Here is a 19,543-nt window from a genome sequence, read left to right on the forward strand (position 1 = left end):
ACTCATCCCAGGATTCATCAGAGGATTTAGATAATAGATTCATCACAGGATTCATCCCATGATTCAGATTCATCACAGGATTCATCCCAGGATACATCATAGGATTCGTTCCAGGATTCAGATTTATCCCAGGATTCATCACAGGATTCATCACAGGATTCATCCCAGGATTCAGATTAATCCCAGAATTCATCCCAGGATTCAGATTTATCACCAGATTCATTCACCGGAGTTATTAATGCAGCGGGATGTTCGTCGAAAAGTTCTTTCATTTTCATACTTCGTGACGCACATTGGGGGGGGGGGGTGGAAAAATGAAGTCACCGAAGCTCCAGGAGGAATTGTCAGGAGCAACTCATTAGTTTATCACAACAGAATGACTTGGCCTTTGAAGAGAAATTTGGCTAAAATTCGCCAATTGTTTTCGTTAATCGGATAATACATGGACTGGTTCCACGAAATCCCATTCTGTACACTGGTGTACTGCAGCTATAACAATGTAGCGTTTAGTTCCATTTCGTGGTAAAACTAAAGACTTTTTCTTGGTGACTTATCTTTAAACTTATAGTACCATATGGCGATTTATGGAGTATTTGGAATCATCAAACGTTGTATTGCATAAGGCTGGTAGGCTCATGATCTTGATACTTCCAGAGGTTCAACCAACTTTCCCAGCAGTTGCTGTGGTAGGTAAGAATTATTTAAGATGAATGACTTTGTTTATTTATTTCCAGCCACTAAGTAACCAAAGAGTCTTTAAACATGCTTTGTTTTCGTCTAGTTATAATCAGTCTTCTTTGCACTCATTACTTTGCTAGGATATATAGTGAAGGTTTCATAATTGACACACTCCCGCAATTGACGCACCTCCAAATAGATTACTAGTGCGTTACAGAAGGGAACCTAAACTTTTTGCAGCGAAGCAGAGTTATATATTCCATGAATTTGAATCCATTACAGATATGTGCTGATCAAATTGTGTTTTTTTAAAAGCCTTCCCCCAGTTTTGCAAGTTTCTTGGTATTTGAAAATGTTACTCCCTAAAAATAACCAAAATTACCTTAATATGATACCACTACTCTCTGAGACTGACCTGTCAGAGCTTAGCAGCTCAGAGCAAAGCAAACAGCATCAAAAGTCAATAAATGTATACTTAGGCCAACATTACAGTTAGCTTATTGATGAATGCGTCAGTGTAGGCGGGGGTATGAAAGAACTTGACACGGAATACATTTTGTGGCCTAATTCTGCTTCAGTGTACGATGCGTAGTCACAAAAAATAAATACTTTGAGATCATTTCAACTTTGAGGAACTACACATATAAAAATCTCATACAGTTGAGTGATTTGTACTTTTCGTTGATAAACATTATTAATCAAATCATTAAAGGGTGTGAAGACTCATGCAAAAAGAAACGTCTAATGCCGGTAATCTGACCTAGTTTCGAATGAGGTGTAACAGAAGTGTTAGACACCACTATTGATCCTAGAAAATACACACACACAGCTTGCTACCATCGGTAATTGGACACAAATGTACAGTCAGTATGTACAGCTGCGGTCAATACCCACAGCACAGTGTATAAACGATACAGCGATGGACATCTTAGGTCCGGCTAAAAAATAAATAACAAGGTATCATGTTTCATTTTTGTCTGCATTTTGTAGCTACACAAACAAAAGGTCACTTGCAAGCAACATAAAGTTAACTTTTTCAGATGGCTGCACTCGGTCTGGGGGGACTCTTCAATGCCTTTTAGGTGCGTCAATTATGAGCCCACCATGCTACTACTGCGCAGATTGATAACATTTGTCTCAATTAACAAGTTTGCCCTTGGAAGCTAAAGAAGTAAAGAGTAAATATTTGATTGTTCATCTTGTTAGAGATTCCTTTAAAAGACCTACTGTACTATGTTGGCCCCAATTTTAATATGTTCTTTCGCTTTGTGAATGTATATTGTTACGTTGGGGTGTGCTCCGGCTCAATTAGTTTGGGCTCCGTTATTAAATAAGTATAATGAACAACAGATAAAGAGAAACTCCAGACATAGATATAAGGGCAGGTCCAAGCTATTGTATCCCTAGAAGCCAAATTTCAAACTTTACTGAAGCACCCTAAATGTGGTGTCATGTTAAAGCTGAATTATTGAAGTTTCAGATTTTCATAATTTTTTTTAATTGTTTTGCCTATTGGAACAATTACAGCCGGCTAATTTGCATAAATTCAAATTGCAGCGTGACGTACGGGACATTTGGAATCCTATTTCCCTGCCAGCAATATGAACTTATTGAATATAAGTTATGTGGGACATGATACACCCTTCCTTCCAATAATTTTGACATATTATGTTTGGGGGTTCATCAATTAAATATGCTAATTAGCTAGTGTCCAAATACTGATGTCCCGTACGTCACAATTTTCAGCACTTTTTTTCAAGTTTTGATATGGATGAACAATTTGTTTTTGGTGATATTCTGTAAAGTTCTAATTAAGAACATTGTTCAACAAAATCCATCCCAAAAAAATTGAAAAAATATTCACAGCAAATCTAATTATCAAAATTAAAAATGTGACGTACGGGACAAAATGTGACGTACGGGACATAGTGTGGGGGAAACCCTGTATTTATACATAATAAACATGCATGGGCTCCAATGGGGACCTCTACTGGAAACCTTCCAATGCTTACAAATTTATTTTGTTGAAAGATGGTAGTTGCAACTTATAATCCCTGCATGCCTGAAGAGCACAACATGGCTTCAAATAAACCATTGACTGATGACCACCAACAGCCCAGGTGTTGTTCAATATACTATCGGGAAGTCAATTGTGTGTGTGTGTGTGGGATACAGAATCATCTACAATGCTATTCAACATTGATATTGAATGAGGACAACTTCAAGAATGTTGAGTTTGCATTTCAACATTTCGTAGGCCTATTGTGAAGTGTGACTATCATGACTGTGCAACAATGTTCTTGTGTCCTGAACTTAGATAGTAGACATTGAGATTTTTAGTTACAAGTGTAGAGTTTTGCTCGCCCAATTTTTGCAGAGGACAAACACTCATGAGTTTGTTCAATAATCAGTATTAGGTCTATAGAGTTTTCTTTGTTGTACTAGTTTCATAGATGGACATTACATTGACGTTACTGTGGACATTTTGATATGTTTTGAATGGGATGGATCATATTTCAACTTGAGGGTTAATAGTGGGGAATATGATACAGTGTTGTACAGTACAGTATATACCGGAAACACTTTTGCACCAAAACTTTGCATCTTGAATCATTTGTGGTCTAACAAAGCTAGAATTGATGTAATGACTATTTGGTCTGGTAACCAGTATCAGGTCTATAGAGTTTTCTTTGTTGTACTAGTTTCATAGATGGACATTATGTGGATGTTACTGTGGACATTTTGATATGTTTTGAATGGGATGGATCATATTTCAACTTCAGGGTCAATAGTGGGGAGTATGATACAGTGTTGTACAGTATACCAAAACAATTTTGCACCAAAACTTTGCATCTTGAATCATTTGTGGTCTAACAAAGCTAGAATTGATGTTATGAGTATTTGGTCTGGTAACCAGTATTAGGTCTATAGAGTTTTCTTTGTTGTACTAGTTTCATAGATGGACATTACGTGGACGTTACTGTGGATATTTTGGTATGTTTTGAATGGGATGGATCATATTTCAACTTGAGGGTCAATAGTGGGGAGTATGATACAGTGATGTACAGTATATACCGGAAACAGTTTTGCACCAAAACTTTGCATCTTGAATCATTTGTGGTCTAACAAAGCTAGAATTGATGTTATGAGTATTTGGTCTGGTAACCAGTATCAGGTCTATAGAGTTTTCTTTGTTGTACTAGTTTCATAGATGGACATTATGTGGACGTTACTGTGGACATTTTGGTAGAATATGATGGATCATATTTCAACTTCAGGGTCAATAGTGGGGAGTATGATACAGTGTTGTACAGTATATATACCGAAACAGTTTTGCATCAAAACTTTGCATCTTGAATCATTTGTGGTCTAACAAAGCTAGAATTGATGTAATGAGTATTTGGTCTGGTAACCATTATTAGGTCTATAGAGTTTTCTTTGTTGTACTAGTTTCATAGATGGACATTAAGTGGATGTTACTGTGGACATTTTGGTATGTTTTGAATGGGATGGATCATATTTCAACTTCAGGGTCAATAGTGGGGAGTATGATACAGTGTTGTACAGTATATACCGAGACAGTTTTGCACCAAAACTTGCATCTTGGATCATTTGTGGTCTAACAAAGCTACAATTGATGTTATGAGTATTTGATGAATGTGTAGAGTAGATTTATACTTTACGCATTCCATGTTTTATGTAGTGGAATGATCTCACAAGTACAGTCACTGCTCTTTTTGATCCCCAAACGAAGGAAATATGGCATTAAATTACAAATGACATTGTTCTGGCATATCCAAATTAATGTTTTTATGTAGAAATCAGCTTGTTATGGTATATTCAGGAATAAAAATATGGGTTTTCATAGTCAATTTTTATTTGGACAAATTGTCCCGTACGTCACATGTCCCGTACGTCACAGGACAATTTTCATTTGTGTAATCACTGAACTGGAATGGCTTCATATTTTTTTCTAATATGTTACAGCTTAGCCCTTGGAAGGTTAGGCTATTCACTAGTTATTACAGCTTGATCACTGCCCTCCTAATTTCAGAGCGATTTCAGCTTTGCTCTTTAGCAAAAAAAACACAAAATTCTCTGGTCCCGTACGTCACACTGTACATTAATTAAGATGGGACCTAATTAAAGCAAGTGTAGGAAATCTTCATAAGTTTGTAATAAAGTAGCAGCAATAACAAATATGAAAACCTGAAAAAGTTTCTGGAAAATAGATTTTTTATAACTTTTAGACACATTTAAGTCTCTGAAATGTCCCGTACGTCACAGTGCAAATAGCTTGGACCTGCCCATAATTGTATAGTATATGAGCTTTATTGCTGGAGTGTATCTGAAGTACAGTCTCTGAAGTCTGGAATCTTAGTCTTTTACATATTAAAAAACAACAGTACAGTATTTAAGTCATTTCAACTTCCTGTGAGGGGGCAATAACCTCTCTGTGACATAAACTCTTGGTCTTACTTATAATTACTAAGGCACATGGAGATGACTATGACTAACCTTATTTGTAATACACATGAGATGCAACAGGTTGTCATCTGTGTTTAAGCATGAGTATTTCATGGAATTAAGACAAAGGGGGCTTCTACGAATATGATGTGGGTGTAGGGTGAATATGTCATGAACAGGAAGTAAGCAGTTACTCTTAAGACAAAGAGGCATGGAAGCAAATGTTTAAAGTAATATGATGGGGATATGACTACTGTACATACTACATTACAATATGCAAAACTCCATGGCAATGGTTTTAGAATGGCATATTCAGCAGGAACTGCTTCTTGTGTAAATATCTTGGTTTTACCATCATTAGCTATGTGGCCTTAAGAAAGTAAACTTAAGCAGACTTAGAAAAAACAATAAATGTTGTTTCTTGGCTGATTAGGTAAATAATTCGTGTGTAAAAGTAAGTTGGCCTGACGTTTCGATCCTAGCAGGATCTTCTTCAGAGGCTGAATGACAAGTTACAGTAACAGAGGGGACAAAAACACGCACAGAAGACAGACAGGTTAATGAGCACGGTGAACACAATGAGATGGATGAAAGGGGATTATAAGTAGAAAGCAACAGGAGAAGAGGACAGGAAGGAGATAAACTGTGGAGGGACAAAGAGAGGATTAAAGGCACAGGGTAAGGAATAAACTGGAGAGGGACAAAGACAGAAAGGTGTGAAGAAAAATGGAGGGGAAGAGAGCTGTGAGAGGAAGAGTGAAAGGGGGGGGGGGAAGGGAGAAAGGGGAGAAGGAGTAGGGAACAGAGGAAAGTTAGTCATGTCCTTCCTGAATGTTCAGCCCATGAGGTTGAACGGTACGAAGGCGTTGCATCCAGAGCCTCTCTCTGCTGATACGTACTAGGTCAGGACGGCTACCTAAGGATTCAATCCCCTGTAGGGACATGTCGTTAATGGTATGGTTGGGAAGGTTAAAATGTTCTCCAACTGGGGTCTCAGTCTTCATGGTGTTGACTGTGGATCTGTGACCATAGAATCGCTTCTTGAGGGTGGTTTTGGTTTCGCCAACATACTGGATGCCGCAAACTCTACAAGAGATCAGATAGATGACATTGGTGGTAGTGCAAGTGATGTGACCCTTAGTCTTGTGTGTGAGTTGCATGCTGTGGCTGGTGATGGAATTGGATTCAACAATGTGGTGGCTGCAGACGATGCATCTCGAAGTACGATCACATTTGAAGGTACCATGCTGAATGGGTGTGGGGTTAGAAGTTAGAGGTGGAACAGCAGCACGTACAAGAAGGTCTCGTAGGTTGCGTGGTCGTCTGTAGGCGATGATGGGTTTTTCAGGGATGGCTCGTTGGAGTCTATCTGAAGTGAGGAGAATGTTGTGGTTGTTAGAGGTGATTTTCTGAAGGGGAGGAAGATTTGGGTGGAAAGTAACAACGAGGGGCAGCTTGTTGTCGCAATCTCGTCCCTTTTTGTCCTTCACTGCCAAAGTAGATGATCTGGAAAGGGAGCGGACTCTCTGAATGGCTTCACGCACCCTTCTGGCACTATGGCCCCTGGCAATAAGGTGTTTTTCCAAAGCATCTGTATGGCGAATGAAAGAGGAATTGTTAGAGCAAATGCGACGAAGACGAAGTGCTTGACTGTAGGCAATTCCAGACTTGCAGTGACGGGGATGGCAGCTTGAAGAATGGAGATACTGGTGTGTGTCTGTGGGCTTGGTGTATAAGTCTGTAGAGAGAGAATCGTGTTCCTTGCGAACAGTCACATCGAGAAAGTTAACCTGTTGGTGAGAGTAATCAGAGGTGAATTTGATGGTGCTGTGGAAAGAATTGATGTGATTGATGAAGGTGAGCAGGCTATCCTCATCACTGGTCCAAATGAAGAAGATGTCATCGATGTAGCGCCACCAGATAAGGGGACGACAGGGAGCCGTACTGAGCATGCGTTCTTCAAGGCTAGACATAAACAGGCATGCATAGGAAGGAGCCATCCTGGTTCCCATGGCTGTCCCGTGTCTTTGAAGGTAATGCTTGTCCATGAACGTGAAGTTGTTTTTGGTGAGAACCTGTTGCATGAGAGCTTTGATGTCAGAGATGGGTGGACAAGGGTGGACCTTCTTAGACAGGGCTGCACACGTGGCTGCGATACCTTCAGCATGAGGGATGTTAGTGTACAGAGAAGTGACGTCGAAAGTACCGATGATGGCTGTACTGGGGATTTGGTTTTTGATATCTTCAAGTTTCCTGAGGAAATCTGGAGTGTCATGGATATAAGAATTAATCTGAGGAACAAGAGGTTTGATGAAGTGGTCCACAAACAAGGATATCTTCTCGGTGGGGGACCCATTGCCCGAGATGATAGGCCTACCAGGGTTACCAGGCTTGTGAATTTTGGGCAGGAGATAAAACCTGGCTGCCTTACAGTCTGTGGGAGAAAGGAAAGAAACAGCCTTCTTAGAGATCTGGTAAATCTAGGTAAATAATTCAATGAGAGATTGAGCACAAAGTATTTGCAGTGTTAATTACCCCCTTATGAACTGACATGACATTCACAGCAACAACCAGCCTGCAAGTCAGATCCTACGGGAGATGAAAACGCCTTGAAATGCTACATGTTAATTTCATCTCAAACCGAAGAGCAAATTCGCAAGTTCACTGTCATAGCACATGGTAGAACAACTTTTGATTTTCTCGTTAAATGTCACTCCCTGAGCGGTGAGCAACATCATATAGCAACCTATTTGTTGCCAAGAGTTTCAATGTTTTTCTAATTTTACGATGTTTTTACCTAATACTAATTGAATAGCATATTATGATGTTAGGTAAGTGGTTGTCTGGTTGATCAACTTCAAAATATAATCATACTACATAAGCCAGCTTCCTAGGCTAAATAATGTTTATCATTAATTGTGACAAAAATGTTTTAAAAAGGAAGCACTGCTAGCTAACATGTTTGTTACTTGCATTGGTACACTGGGAATGCAATAGGGCACAAGAAACTAGGGTTGCAGAAAATTAGGCAGACATGACATGAAATGCCCCTTACAGAAATTGACACAAATTATGCAGCCTTGCATCCAATGATAATCATTTGAGTCAACAAATCCACTGTCTCTGATTTCCTGGCTATGAGTCTTATCTGTCTAAGAAGGTATAAATCTTTCTTTGGAATGACAGTAACATAATATTTAATCACTCTGCAAAGAAGCCAACTCTGAAGTTATCCCAGCATAATTAAAAAGTGGTCTTGCCTGGCCATGCAATTTGTGTACACAAGAGTGATAAGCACCCAGCTTTACAGCTGGAAGTGTGAACTCCAATATCAACTTTCTGCTGAAAACCAGAGTTGTGGCCTATATATCAGGAATTCAAGAGTGTTCAATTCTGTAAGGGTCACTTTCATAGCATGTGTAGTATAATTGCACTAGCCTAGTTCTCTGTGTTAGGGAAAGTTGTGCGGTATGTGGTTACTGTAAGTGAAATTCTTACAGTGTGGACACTGGCATTTGAAGTTACTTGTGTTCACAAAATGGTTAACACTTGGGAATGATTTAAACGGCTTGAGTTTACATGGTTCTATTGCTTTTGATTTCTCTTTTGCTAACTGTTTCGGCAATTTTACAAATCTGTTCAGGTGATGCAGAATTTATTTTGCAGTTGGTTCAATTCCACCAACAGAAATGACTCAGCCATACAGTTTCAAGAAGGAATACAAAGACATAAACATGTATATACCGATAACCGACAGTGAAACAGTTAGTTTCGCACATGGGCGGCAATCATGAGGGAGGGGGGGGAGGGACGGGGACAAGTCTCCCCCAATATTTTAGGTAGGGGATATAGTATATAATATCCCACCAATATTTGGTGGCATAGTTTATTTTGTGTGGCTATGAATAGAAAATAATGCGTGACATTATTTATCCAAATCATATTTGGCGGTGGCGAAACCTTCATCCAACACATGCTGCATGAGGTAAGTGACACTTTGAGGTCGTTTCTTTGATCTGTGACCGTATAGTTGCCACTCATCATTATTATCATGTCTGTACATCTATTGTGTATGAGTGTACAGTAAGTATCTGTTCGTACACTCATATATATGATCCACATCGATATGGGTTCCCTATTTAATTTCTTTTTTATGTTTTTACGATATTGTTAGTAATTTCAAAAGAGAAAATGCTGAAGATGCAATTTACAAGGCCTGGGAAGTGCCATTTACAGCGATCTGGGAGGCATTTTCAGCCAAAATTTTCTTGGACGCTTCGCTCCAAAAATGGTGGCGCTAAGCTTAGATAGTTTTCAATGCCGTATCTACGGCTGTGATAGTTTGCCTACAGTTTCGCCCCTCCCTTGGCAAATTCCTGGCTACGCGCCTGAAACCGAAACAAAGCGAAATTTTGTTCCCCGCTTAAATTGGGCTTAGTGATGAAATTTGATAACCAAAAAAAAAAAAATCAATATATATATATATATATATATATATATATATATATATATATATATATATATATACAATAAAGAGAAAATGAATCTCTAAATTTATTGGTGTTTAGTGTACATGCTGTACACTCGTCTTTCTTCTGACGCAGTAGTTTGATTTGATTTATTTATTTGTTTTTCACGTGTAAATTTACAGTGTGAAGGAAGTCTTCCAAAAAGCGTACAACAGCTTAACAAACAGTTTGGTTGGTTTGGTTGTTTAGTTTCCGTGCACAGGTGCTATGTAGTCACCGCTTTTCTTAGCAAGTTTTTTCTTTTTTTTGTATATCATAATGTCACGTGACAATACAGGCTGCTATGCTGTTCTCCAGCTCCTTGGGCGTGACGAAAGCAGCATGTTTGTTTCATGACGTAAAATCCAAACGAATAAGCCATGGCACAATAATCATTTAAAACGTGCTAAACTTATATAATGTCGAAAAAGTAGGCCTATATAGAGCAAATTTGATTTCCAATCCGATGTCTATAGTTACAGATTTTGTCAATTATCTAAATGACTGAATCAAGGATGTAATGTATATATTTAAATTTAACAGGAAACCCGATTGCGATGCTCCCTAATGCTAAAAATTTGGACGGGTCGGAGATTGATAGGACGGGAAGCGATAGGACGGGGAGCGATAGGACGGGGATCGATTGAACAAAGAGCGATTGGACGTTGAGCGAGTGGACGGGAGAAGCTCTGTGCTCCCTCTGTATACTATGCTCAACGAGGTAAATGAATCATTTACCTCGTTGACTATGCTTTACGTAACATCGTTCAGGCTTAATTGTATAACGTTATTTTCAATTTACTGCGTAGTAGTGTCATTCTTTTTATTTTCTTGACACCAGTTTGTTTTGATACTCCTAACTATAATAAAAGTTAAATACGGGGTACCGTTTCGAGACAAATGTTGGTTATTTCCTTTCTACGTTGTTATTAAAGTTTAACAACTAACATGAACATTGATAGTGATTTTGTTTTTTGTAGGAATGAACATGATCAACCAACACTCTACCGTGCGTTTATCACACGGATAATGCAGGAACGGGAGCTCAACGCTATTGTTGGATGAACTACATACAGTACAGTAACTCTATACGGCTTCGTGCATTACTTGCGCCATACACCCGTTCGTGCATTATCCTGCGATGAAAACACGGTACTGAGACTGTTTTGGCTAACATCTAGTTATTTTAAAATGGTAACATTTGCCCAAACTGTGTTACGTTAACCCGCGGATAGTTGAAATGAGCATGTTTCTCCTGCTTTAAATGAGTTATTTAGTCATGCTCATAATACCTGAGAGGTTTCACGTGACCGTGCATGCTGGTTTATACTCCATACTTGGGTAGTATGCTATAAACATTATGCGAGGGACAGGAGGACCGAGGTGTTTTGGGCCTTCACAAGCATTATTTAATTATTGTAGAAATTACGGTGGCCCAGATGAGACATGGAATTTTCGAACGTTTCATGTCATATGTATTACCTTCTTTAAACTGTCAAAGTTTTGAGTGTGTGACTTTCTATAGAAGAAAAGAAATAAGATCGGAAATTAGATGTATTGTGTGGTGAATGAAACGAACATTGATCATTTGTTTGCCAAACACTCTTCTGCTAATACAATGGATCCAGTTGAATGATTTAGTACTGCCGTGTAGTAAATCCCTCGTTGACGAGTAACAAATAGAAACGTAGGCTTTGTACTCATTTCCCCCATTTTTCTAAGTGAGCGGAGGTATGTCGGTGCATGTGGTGGGGCAGCAGCCCTCTCTGCCCTCCTGTGTACGTAAGTATATATGTGGTTGTAACGGCACCCCACATTTGGGGTATCAGAAATGTCGATGTTCAAAAGCTGCGAATATTTACCGGACATTCGCTGAAATATTAACCATAATCAAGTTTTTTTTTTTTTTTCTACCACTCATCCATTTCCTTCCCGTGAAAATTCACCCTGATAGAAAATTAATATGTTGTTGTAAAGTTAGTGGCGCTATTTGTATTTGCCTAAATAATAATTGCCAAGGACATCTCTTTCTCTTTTCAATCAAGTTGGTTTGAAAAACTCACTGTGAAAACAAACTCTCCTATTTGTTTATTTGAAATCTCGCTATGAATATCAGTCATTTAGACGGTTGTAGAAGCGAGATGTGTGAAGTAACTTTAACTCCATCCAAAAAAATTAAACAAATACCGCCATAGCACCCAATGATCGATTACCATTTCTCTGTGACGAAAACTGGACCGAATTTGCTTTATGTGGGGTTTTCGAACTTCAACTCGATCTCGAAGAGAAGAAAATGAAGAAGACCGTAGTCGGGCCTGCATCTATATTTCTCTTCTGTAGCGCGAAAAGAACTTTAAATATTCCATTTAGAAGCCAAGGTAGCTCGAGTGGTATAGTGAGTGAAAGTGGTAGAGTGAGGGTTGGAGTAACAGGAATAGGTAAGTGGATTGTCATATTATCTCAATTATGAAGGTTACAGAGTTGTGCATGTACTAGATTCGCGACTAGGCCTAGCCTACTTAGATTGCTGTGTAGTAATAGCATGGTGTACGGTACTGTAACTTCGCGTGTTCCCTAAATTCGCGTTACTGTGTTATACATATGTAGTTGCACAAATAGTCAAATTGTAACCACTTTCATTCATAATTTCAATATACAAAGCATGAACAAATGCAGCCAAAACAAGGCATCATCAATTTTGTGATCTGAGACACTTTCATGGATTATTCCACAGAGTCAGGGAAATTTTTCCTTGCTTTGAGCAGTTTGACTCCCAACCTTTACAAGTATAAATTTTCTATTTCCCGCGGAATCTGATCAACTAATTGATGAAATCACATAGCTGAATTGAAAGCACTAAGCCACCGAGCAAAGTAAGCTAGATGATAGATCGTGATCGCAGTTATCATTTAAAATAACTTTAATGCTATTACTAAAGCGAATTTACAGTATAGGCCTACCTAGGCTTGCACGGTAAACCGGTTTTAGTACCGAAACCGGTTTTTTCCGACCGAATTTCGGTACTATTTTTTATTTTAAGAAAACTGAAAAACCGAAAAAACCGGTAAAAACCGAAATGTGAATTGCAAAAACTGGAAAAAACAGAGTTTGTTGACTTTGGTTTCTCTTATTTACCGTTTTTTTTTGCAATATGCAAGTAAAGTGCAACAAGAGAAAGCTTTTCTGATAGACGACATTGTCAGCTACGATCGGCACATGCCATAACCAGTGCTTGAGGGTGGATAGCTAGGCATAACATTAGGCTATGCAGCCCTTATATGCGTGCATCAGTTAGGTGACCTTGTAGTATTGAACTGACCTTGGTGGCCAACGTTAGTAGTTGCATGGAGCTCTGTTTGTAGCTCCATGGTAGTTGTGAGAAGTACACACTCAAATGACGAGATGCAGTTCAAAGTAAATTGTTATATCCAAGTGTTTGTCCTCCTTGTGTTGTTCTTATTATTTAACTTCAATTTATTGGTAGAGGATATGGAGAAAATCTTTTCAAACACATTGATCACAGCTCGTGTTCAAAAAATAAACGTTAAAACTTCAAAGGTACATTGCGCAATCCACAATACCATACGACATGTACAGTCGCGGGGGGGGGGGGGCTCTGTGAGTTTAACAACTAAGATGCAACAAGTAACATTACTAATCACGGGGGGCTCTGTGTTTAACAACTAAGAAGCAACAAGTAACAATCACGGGGGGGGGCTCTGAGTTTAACAACTAAGATGCAACAAGTAACATGAGAACAATCATAGTCCATTATTCACAAGAGACACCTGGCATCAGGCTTGAGCCAAGGAATATTAAAGGAGTAAAAATGTTGCATACATGGCTGGAAATTACAGATGTTGCTGTTGGGACAATTCTCCTTTGTACGCTAATAGATTGTATTTTCTTTGTGAGTTTCCTTTCAACATTTCTTCTTATCAGTTATCAGACAAGGCGTCTCTCAGTTTGTTTTTCGTTTACGTTGATGAACACATGTTTTCAACTTAAACGTTAACAATTTATATTCTTCGCCAACCTAATCCCCGCTTTTGCCAGCGATATTTTTCATCTTGTACTTGAAAGTGTAGACTGTAAATTCTCTTCACTCCTTGAAGAGAATTTTTTTTACCGCCAAGATACCACCCGCGAACATGGCTAGAGCCTCGTGCAATTTGGTACATTCGACCACTTTTTCAGCCACTACTGAATATATTGGACCAATCATATTGTAAAGCATTTTTTTTACAATCTCCAATTGGTCATAATGGGGTTTACGCTCGGCCCTCATCTCCGAAAATATAACATATAATATAATATAACATGACCGTGATATTTTTTCTGTACACGAATTTGAACTTCGTGAAGTACAGTTAACACAAGACAAACGATAGGTGTACGTGATGTTAAAACTTTAAGAAAAATTTCACTAACACATTTCTTTTCGACATATTTACTTCAGTTTAGTAAACGTGGGTTTTAAAATGAGAGTCATGAAGGCAGTAACATTTCTTGAATTTATTCTCCTTGTTTTTAACCCTTTACTGCGAACAAACAGAGTTGAAACCGCTGTTGGTAAAGCTTCAAAAATATGCATCTTAGCGATGAGATTTGGATGTTTTCAATGCAATTCGGGAGGTGGAAAAAAACCGGTTTTTGAGCCAGATTCGGTTTTTTGCTAGAGAAAAACCGGTTGTAAGTTTTCACGAAACCGTGCAAGCTTAGGCCTACCATCATCTAGTATTTCTACCGGGAATTTACTGTCTTGGATCGAGAATTGGCTTGGTAATAGGAAACAGAGGGTGGTAATTAAAGGCTGTGCTTCTTCTTGGCAGGACGTTACTAGTGGGGTTCCACAATGGTCTGTAGTGGGTCCCTTGTTGTTTGTTGCTATATAAATGACATCGACGGAGATATTTTGTGTATGTACAGCTAAAAAGTTTGCTGATGACACCAAATTGTATTCTGAGGTCTCTTCCAAAAACTATTATAAGAAGTTTCAAATGGATTTGTATCAGGTTTTTTCCCGGTCTCAGGGGTGGCAAATGCTTTTTAATATTGATAAATGCAATGTAATGCACATTGGTAGTACAGTAACCAAAAGTTTATATACAATCTTAACGGTGTGGAGTTACAGTAGGTCTCTGTTGAAAGAGACCTAGGTATCTACATTGACTCATCTCTACAACCTTCTAAACATTGTCTTGAAGCTGCTAAAAGAGGTATATAATAGGGTTTTAGGTATGATCAAGAGGAACTTCAGTTTTCTGAAAGAGGACATCGTAGTTAGGCTTTATAAGCAGTTGATTAGGCCTCATCTGGAGAATGCTGTGCAGGCTTGGAACCCATATTTTGCTAAGGATAAGGAAATACTTGAAAAGGTCCAGGGGAGGGCTACTAGGATGATTAGTTCCTTAAAGAGTGTTCCTTAGTATAGGCGGTGTTCTGTTGAATCTCACCACACTAGAGCTTAGGAGGTTACGTGGGGACTTGATCCAGGTTTTCAAGATTGTGTATGGTTTCGACAATTTATCCTTTACAGACTTTTTCATGTTTGCTAACAGTAGTTGTACCAGAGGTTATTGTCTTAAACTCCATAAGTCACATAGTAGGATTAATATTCAGCATAACTTTTTTTCTAATAGGGTTGTGAATGAGTGGAATGGTTTGCCTGAGAAAGTTTTACTTGCAAGTAGTGTCAATGGGTTTAAGAATGCTTTGGACAAGCACTTTAAGCATTGTAATCGGGTCTGAGTGTTTGTGTCTTCAGTTTTTCTTTTCTCTCTCTATAGGGTCCTTGATGGGGACTTGAGTGTCCCTCCTGATCCTTTTTTTCTACTAAACTAAACTAAACTAGTATTAGTAACCAGACCCTGGAAGTGGAAATCATCACAAAGGATCACAAGGACTTAAATCAAAGCCCCCCTCCAACACCCCCCCCCCTTTCAGCACAAGTTTTTATCTGGTATAAGAAGCTTTATGATCTTGGTGGAACTTCGGGGAGAATGTCAGACATCTCTTACCAAACCATGATCAGATGGTCACAGCTAAAAAGATAAAAATGCAGGGTAGTCTGCAATTTACAGTAGGTTAACACTGATAACTTACAGTGTCCAATTACAGTACAAAGTAATCACTTACCTGTACCTGAATGTTATGATGACCAAACTTGTCAGAACTTGTTCATTTTTTGTTGTTGTCTGAAATCATTATTTTCATACCATCACAGTCTCTTGTGAATAATTTATATCTTCCAGGAGTTGTAACACCATTGGGGATTGGTGTCAGCAATGTATGGTCAAAATTACTTCAAGGCAAGAGTGGCATTGGATTGCTGAGTGGAGAAAAATATGAAGGAATACCAAGTAAAGTAGGTAAGATGTTTGAGGATGAAAGAACTGAACCATTTATTTCGTTTTCATGTCTTTTGTAGGTAGCCAAAACAACTTTGGCAAATCTTTTCACTGGTCACTGAGTTATTAGTATCCTCGATAGTTTGCAAATCGTGTTTAATCAGAATTCATGTCTATAATCAGTATGAAATCATGTTTGTCAATATTTACATTTCTACTCAATGTAAATTTTTCGACAAAAAACGTTTTGTTATCAGTGATGATAATACCGGAGAGAATACCGTAGAGAATACAATGTGGTGTGCCACAAGGCTCTATTCTTGGTCCATTGTTTTTCATCCTTTATGTCAATGACATTACCAAAGTTTTTGGTAAAGTTAAAGTTGTTTTGTTTGCTGACGACACAAATATCTTCTTCGTACCACAATCGAGTACTTTATTTCATACTGAAGTATCAACTGAATAAAGACAAGTTCAGGGACTGGTTTGCTGGCAACAAATTATCATTGAATATTGATAAAACAAACTATATAGTTTTTAATACTTCTTACAATTTTACATGGAATGCTGATATAACTATGGGCGGTCAACGACTACAACAAGTCAAAAGCACTAGATTTTTAGGCGTTTATATAGATCATAAACTTAAATGGTGTGAAGACATTACAACTGTCTGTAAAAAAGTTGCAAAAAACACTGGTGTTTTAGCTAAGCTTAAGCATTATCTGCCACAACACATATTAAAGATTCTCTACCAGACATTAGTCCTGCCACATATTACGTATTGTTGTAACATATGGTCTGGTACTAGATATACCAATCTGAATCCCATTTATATTACGCAGAAGAGAGCAGTCCGCCATATAACACATGCCAAACCACGCGACCACACTAATCATTCAAGGTTGTTAAAAACTGATGACATTATTCGGGTTAATCTTGCTACATTTGCTTATAAGGCATGGAATGGACTGTTACCAAATGCTTTTAATGACTACTTAATAAGTAACAGTGATGTTCATCATTACAATACCAGATTTTCAGGCAATGCACATTATAACAGATATAATTCTACAATGGGGATGTTATCACTAAGGGCACGTACAATCAAAACATGGAATTCTCTATCAGACAATATTACAAATAAACCTTCTGCAAAATCATTCAGAAGAAACTTTATTCAAAAAATTATTGCATCTTATTAATTGAACATGTTCATTTTTTCTTATATATATATTTTGTTTTCTTTTTCCTTTTCTTTACAGGTAGTCCTCTACTTTGTTAAGCCATCTGAAGGTTTTTTAGAGGACTTCCTATCACATTATATATATTCACGTGATGAAATAAAATAAATCAATCAATCAATTAATCAATAATTGTTTTATCAGTATTACCTTAGATCTACATATATGCTCTCAGCAAAATGAGCATGACTAATCCGTTCGATATCATTCATCTGGACAGTAAAATATTTCTGTTCCCAATATTGCTTGGTGTGGTTTATATACGTAATTATTATATTTACATTTTTAATCTGCATTTGTTATTCGATTATATTTAATGTGCTTTTATCAATATTATTTGATGCTTACCAACAGCTGGATTGGTTCCAAGGGGCGAGGGCGACGGCCAGTTTCATGCTCCGAGTCACCTTACGAAAGCTGTGAGTACAGTATGAGTGAAATTGTGTAAAATTTATCCCAATTTAGCCTTTTGTTGAACTGAGATAGTACAATCTTAAGTCACATTTTTTTTTTGGGGGGGGGGTTACTAGTAGGTGCCCCCAGTTTAGCTCCTGATATCACCATTTACAATATCAAAACCATCAAATTATCTACTTTTTAAAATATTTATATTCAACCTATACATGTACAGGCATATTTTTTTGGTAGGCAACAACGAAACAAATGTCATTGCAAATAAACTTAGCTATCCAAAAATGTGGCTTTAAATGATAAAGTAACAATGATTGATTGTATCTACAACATATTTATTTACAAACCAGTTTTCTTGAACTTTGGAAAGAGTCTTTCTTACTAAATTTATGAGATAATAGTTTTAATCCAGGCAGATTATTTAAAAAACACAAAAAACTATCAGCTATTAGTGTAGCCTAGTTACAAGGCTGAAAGTAAGGCTTGGTCAGGGCAAGGCCATTGGGCCTCTTTGTTATAAATTTGGGAGGGCCCCAAGGTCATCAAATAGGGCACCAAGGTCAAACACTGTTTGGTAGTAGGGCACCAAGGCCAAAAACAATTATGTTGCTGGACAGTCAGAGAAACATCAGTATTAGCTTTATGTGATATTATGAATATGAAGCAGAACACATAACACATACTATTGGTTGGTTCAATCATGTTTTAACTCTGCTAACATAATGTAAAAATCACTAAGTATGCAAACATATATATGTGACTCATAGTTTGATATTAACTGATCTTTATCTTGTGGAAGTTTATTTCGTGGACTTCATTTTGTAAAATGGTTTTATTTATCTACTTGGAATTGCATTCAAGTGAAAGGGCACAGCTGCCAAATTACAGCCAAAGAATTTGGGCAAGACAGCCGTTGTGACCTTCCACGATGGGTGCTTTTGTAGGCTATCGTGGAGAAATACAACAGCCTTTGTTTACTTCCAGCACTGAATTATGTATTTGTCCAGTTGTATCTAGCCTTGTTAACATTGCATACAGATAACAACCAGTATTTTAATTGCAACTCTTTGGACCAGGAGACAGCACTCTGCCGAGGTTTTACTACAGAACTTCAAAGTCATAAACTGGGTGACTCTTGAGTGGAGTGCGAATTGGTTATTGTAAAAAAGACAACTGTTTATAAGAAGGATGATGAAGATTCTGAAAATCTCTTGCTTTTACTTATCCTGTAGGAGTTGAAGATAGCAGAAGATGTGACTCAGTTCGCTCTTGTTGCCTCAGAGGAAGCCCTCTGTCAAGCCAAATGGAAACCGACATCAGATCAAGATAAACTGGACACAGTAAGCTATTGATTTTGAGTGAACAAATGTTGAATATGAGAAAGAAAAAGATCAAAATATAAAATAGAAGAAATAAACAATATAAAAGAGAGAAAAAAATAAAAGCACTCAATCTGAGTAGTTCTGCAAACTCTTTAGTTGCTTTTTCTTACCTGTCTTAATTCAATTAAATTAGCCCATCTCTAGGGCAAGCTTTTGACCAGTACTTCGATTGTATGCGATGACCAAATTTCTGTTTGGACAATCACGTAAGCTTTTGAGATCATCAGGTGAAGGACTTGTTGTTTACATCATATACAGATTGCATTGTAAGTAAATACTGTACCTTCAAAATAGTAGATTGGCATCGCCCCATCACCTTGGAGGAACTGAAATTAAACAAAAAATAGTAGTAGGCCGTTGATCCACTCAAAGTTAAATTTTAATGGCCCAAAGCTGGTGTTCTATTCACCAAACCCAGCTCTCCTGCCATATACACCTTGGTTGTTGTTTTTGCTACCTTTTTTGGGCATCAATATTTGTTTGGACCATCAAGAAATACAATA

General features: G+C 37.8%; 1 protein-coding gene across 6 annotated transcripts in view; it reads left to right on the top strand.

The window, feature by feature from the left end:
• Nucleotides 1-296: 296 nt before the first annotated feature.
• Nucleotides 297-19,543, top strand: part of LOC139980686 (3-oxoacyl-[acyl-carrier-protein] synthase, mitochondrial-like) — a 36,667-nt gene continuing 17,420 nt past the window's right edge. For 5 of the 6 annotated variants that reach the window (XR_011797641.1, XR_011797643.1, XR_011797639.1 and 2 more), the window contains exons 1-4: nt 11,905-12,091; nt 15,908-16,024; nt 17,602-17,666; nt 18,891-18,998. Coding sequence is in view for 3 of the 6 variants with exons in the window: in XM_071992540.1 (XP_071848641.1) it covers nt 11,947-12,091; nt 15,908-16,024; nt 17,602-17,666; nt 18,891-18,998 (435 nt within the window). In the remaining 3 variants the exon portion in view is untranslated. Of the gene's footprint in view, nt 691-11,904; nt 12,092-15,907; nt 16,025-17,601; nt 17,667-18,890; nt 18,999-19,543 lie in introns of those variants that run through there. The other variant, XM_071992548.1, reaches the window with a different exon arrangement.

This window comes from Apostichopus japonicus, chromosome 2, assembly GCF_037975245.1.
Source record: "Apostichopus japonicus isolate 1M-3 chromosome 2, ASM3797524v1, whole genome shotgun sequence".
Classification (NCBI taxonomy): Eukaryota; Metazoa; Echinodermata; class Holothuroidea; order Aspidochirotida; family Stichopodidae; genus Apostichopus; species Apostichopus japonicus.